Raw genomic sequence first — 1,818 nt, 5'->3', positions numbered from 1 at the left:
GTGTAAGCGTCAATCATGTGGGCCTCCTGGTTGTCTCATTATGTCTCGATAAAGTATAAGTTTTTCAAGCGATTTCTTTCGATCCATAAAAGTTTTAGCTAATCCCAACGGTTAGGACGTGGTTATAGCCAACCATAACCGCCGTGTGTCCCACATCACATTTAGTTTTTTTTACAGAGAGTTGTTCGTTAAGTGGTCCAGATATTATTAAGAATTGTATTTTCCGACCTCCACCGAGTCGGTTTCTATATGGAGTAAACTTGACAAAATCAAAATGCCTTTTATGGTTTTGCATTCAAGCGTATATCCTATAGCCTAGGCTACGAAATAGCAGTAAAAACGGGTTATTGACGTTCCCTAGCTACTGGCCTTAAAACTATTCATGTGTGTTATGCGGACGTGGAGCGAGAACTTGGGCTGCGCAAGGACGATGACAGCGCCAACTCGAATATAAAAATACAATGTATACAATTTATATAATCAACGAACCAGAAGGCATGATCCGCTAGCACAAAGGCAGAACAGTACCACATCATTAGTTGAGACCGCTCAAAGAGCCTGCAGTCGTCGTCTGCATACCCACGACGGTCGTGCGTACGCTCGTTGCGGCGAGCCACAGCCAACCGCTTCATGTTCAAGAGCGCGCACCCTAGAGCGCCCGTAGGTACAACAAACCAGACAAACAAGATCAGTTTTCAATCCACCGCCAAACACCCACTTTTAGAGCAAACCTTACATTTGGTAGCACTTTCGGTTCAACGCATGCTTCCTCCGGCCCAGCTTCAGTTCCAGTTCCAGTCCGCTCATCCAATCCGACCTCCCGCCAGGCTCCGTGTACACCACTCGTGGATGTCCCCGCCTTCTTCTGTCCCGCCGCGCGTGTTACCTCCTTGTCTGACCTTTCCGCTCGATCTGCTCCCGTTTCGCCGCCACTTTCTTTTTCTGGGGGAGGAGGCTCCATCTGCTCACATCAGACTGTCGCTCGAATCTTCGTGTCGATCGCTTATTGGCCCGCAGCGACCAATCAACATCCACATTGCCGTGCCCCACTTCCTTGAGGTTCTTCGCCGACTCCACTCAGTCGGCGTTTGCTCTTACCAGGAGTACCAGGTACCTAGCACCCGGTCTTCCTAGTTGGCGTCGTTAGGGGCGTTAAGAAAGGATCGGGGTTTCGGGGGGGGGGGGGGGGCAGGAAAGGGGAAAGGGGTACTGAAGCAGCGCTCCAGTGAGTGCCTGCGACTTCGTTCTCGCATTGATTGATTTGGCTGAGGAGCTTGCGCGCCCCAGCCATCCAGTGACGACGTTCCGGAGTAGGCGCAACCATGGGCGACCAAGCCCTGCAGCATGGCGACAGCCTCCAGCATATGTTTGCGTCTCTTGCAGCGATGATGCATGAGCAGCAGCAGCAGCAGTTCATGGCGCAGACCGCCGATCTCCAACGCCAGATGGCTGCGACCTTGCAGCAGCAGCAGACAACCGAGTCTCCGGCCCTCGACACGCGTGAATATCGAGCGGAAGGTATCACCATGCCCAAGGTTTCCGGAACCAAGAACGACGACGTCGGTGACTACATGCTCAGCGCCAAGCTCTATTTTGAGTCCAAGAACATCAAGTACGGGTCGGTAGCGCCTGAACAACGACTGCTTTCTCTCTTGGTGGCCAACCTTAAGGGGCCTGCAGCGGTGTGGTATCGCGAGTATGTCTCGCATGATGGGCACTTCCTGCGCTTGATTACGCAGTTCGAGGATCTGCTGACTAGCGAGTTCACAGTTCTGGATCGGCAAGAACATCTACGCGATCAGCTACTCCGACTGCACC

At 52.5% G+C, this 1,818-nt stretch overlaps 1 protein-coding gene across 1 annotated transcript; it reads right to left on the bottom strand.

Annotated features, from left to right (window-relative positions):
• Nucleotides 1-579: 579 nt before the first annotated feature.
• On the bottom strand, nucleotides 580-961 carry PPTG_23468 (hypothetical protein; the record flags this gene model as incomplete). Its single annotated transcript, XM_008910741.1, has 2 exons — nucleotides 580-649; nucleotides 732-961. Coding segments are annotated over 2 exons (300 nt in total), but the record flags the coding sequence as incomplete, so codon positions are not given.
• Between the last annotated feature and the right edge of the window lie 857 nt (nucleotides 962-1,818).

This window comes from Phytophthora parasitica, assembly GCF_000247585.1.
Source record: "Phytophthora parasitica INRA-310 unplaced genomic scaffold supercont2.38, whole genome shotgun sequence".
In the NCBI taxonomy this organism is placed as follows: domain Eukaryota; phylum Oomycota; class Peronosporomycetes; order Peronosporales; family Peronosporaceae; genus Phytophthora; species Phytophthora nicotianae.
Note: the sequence above shows the minus strand (reverse complement) of the source record. Positions and strands in the feature narration are given on the sequence as shown.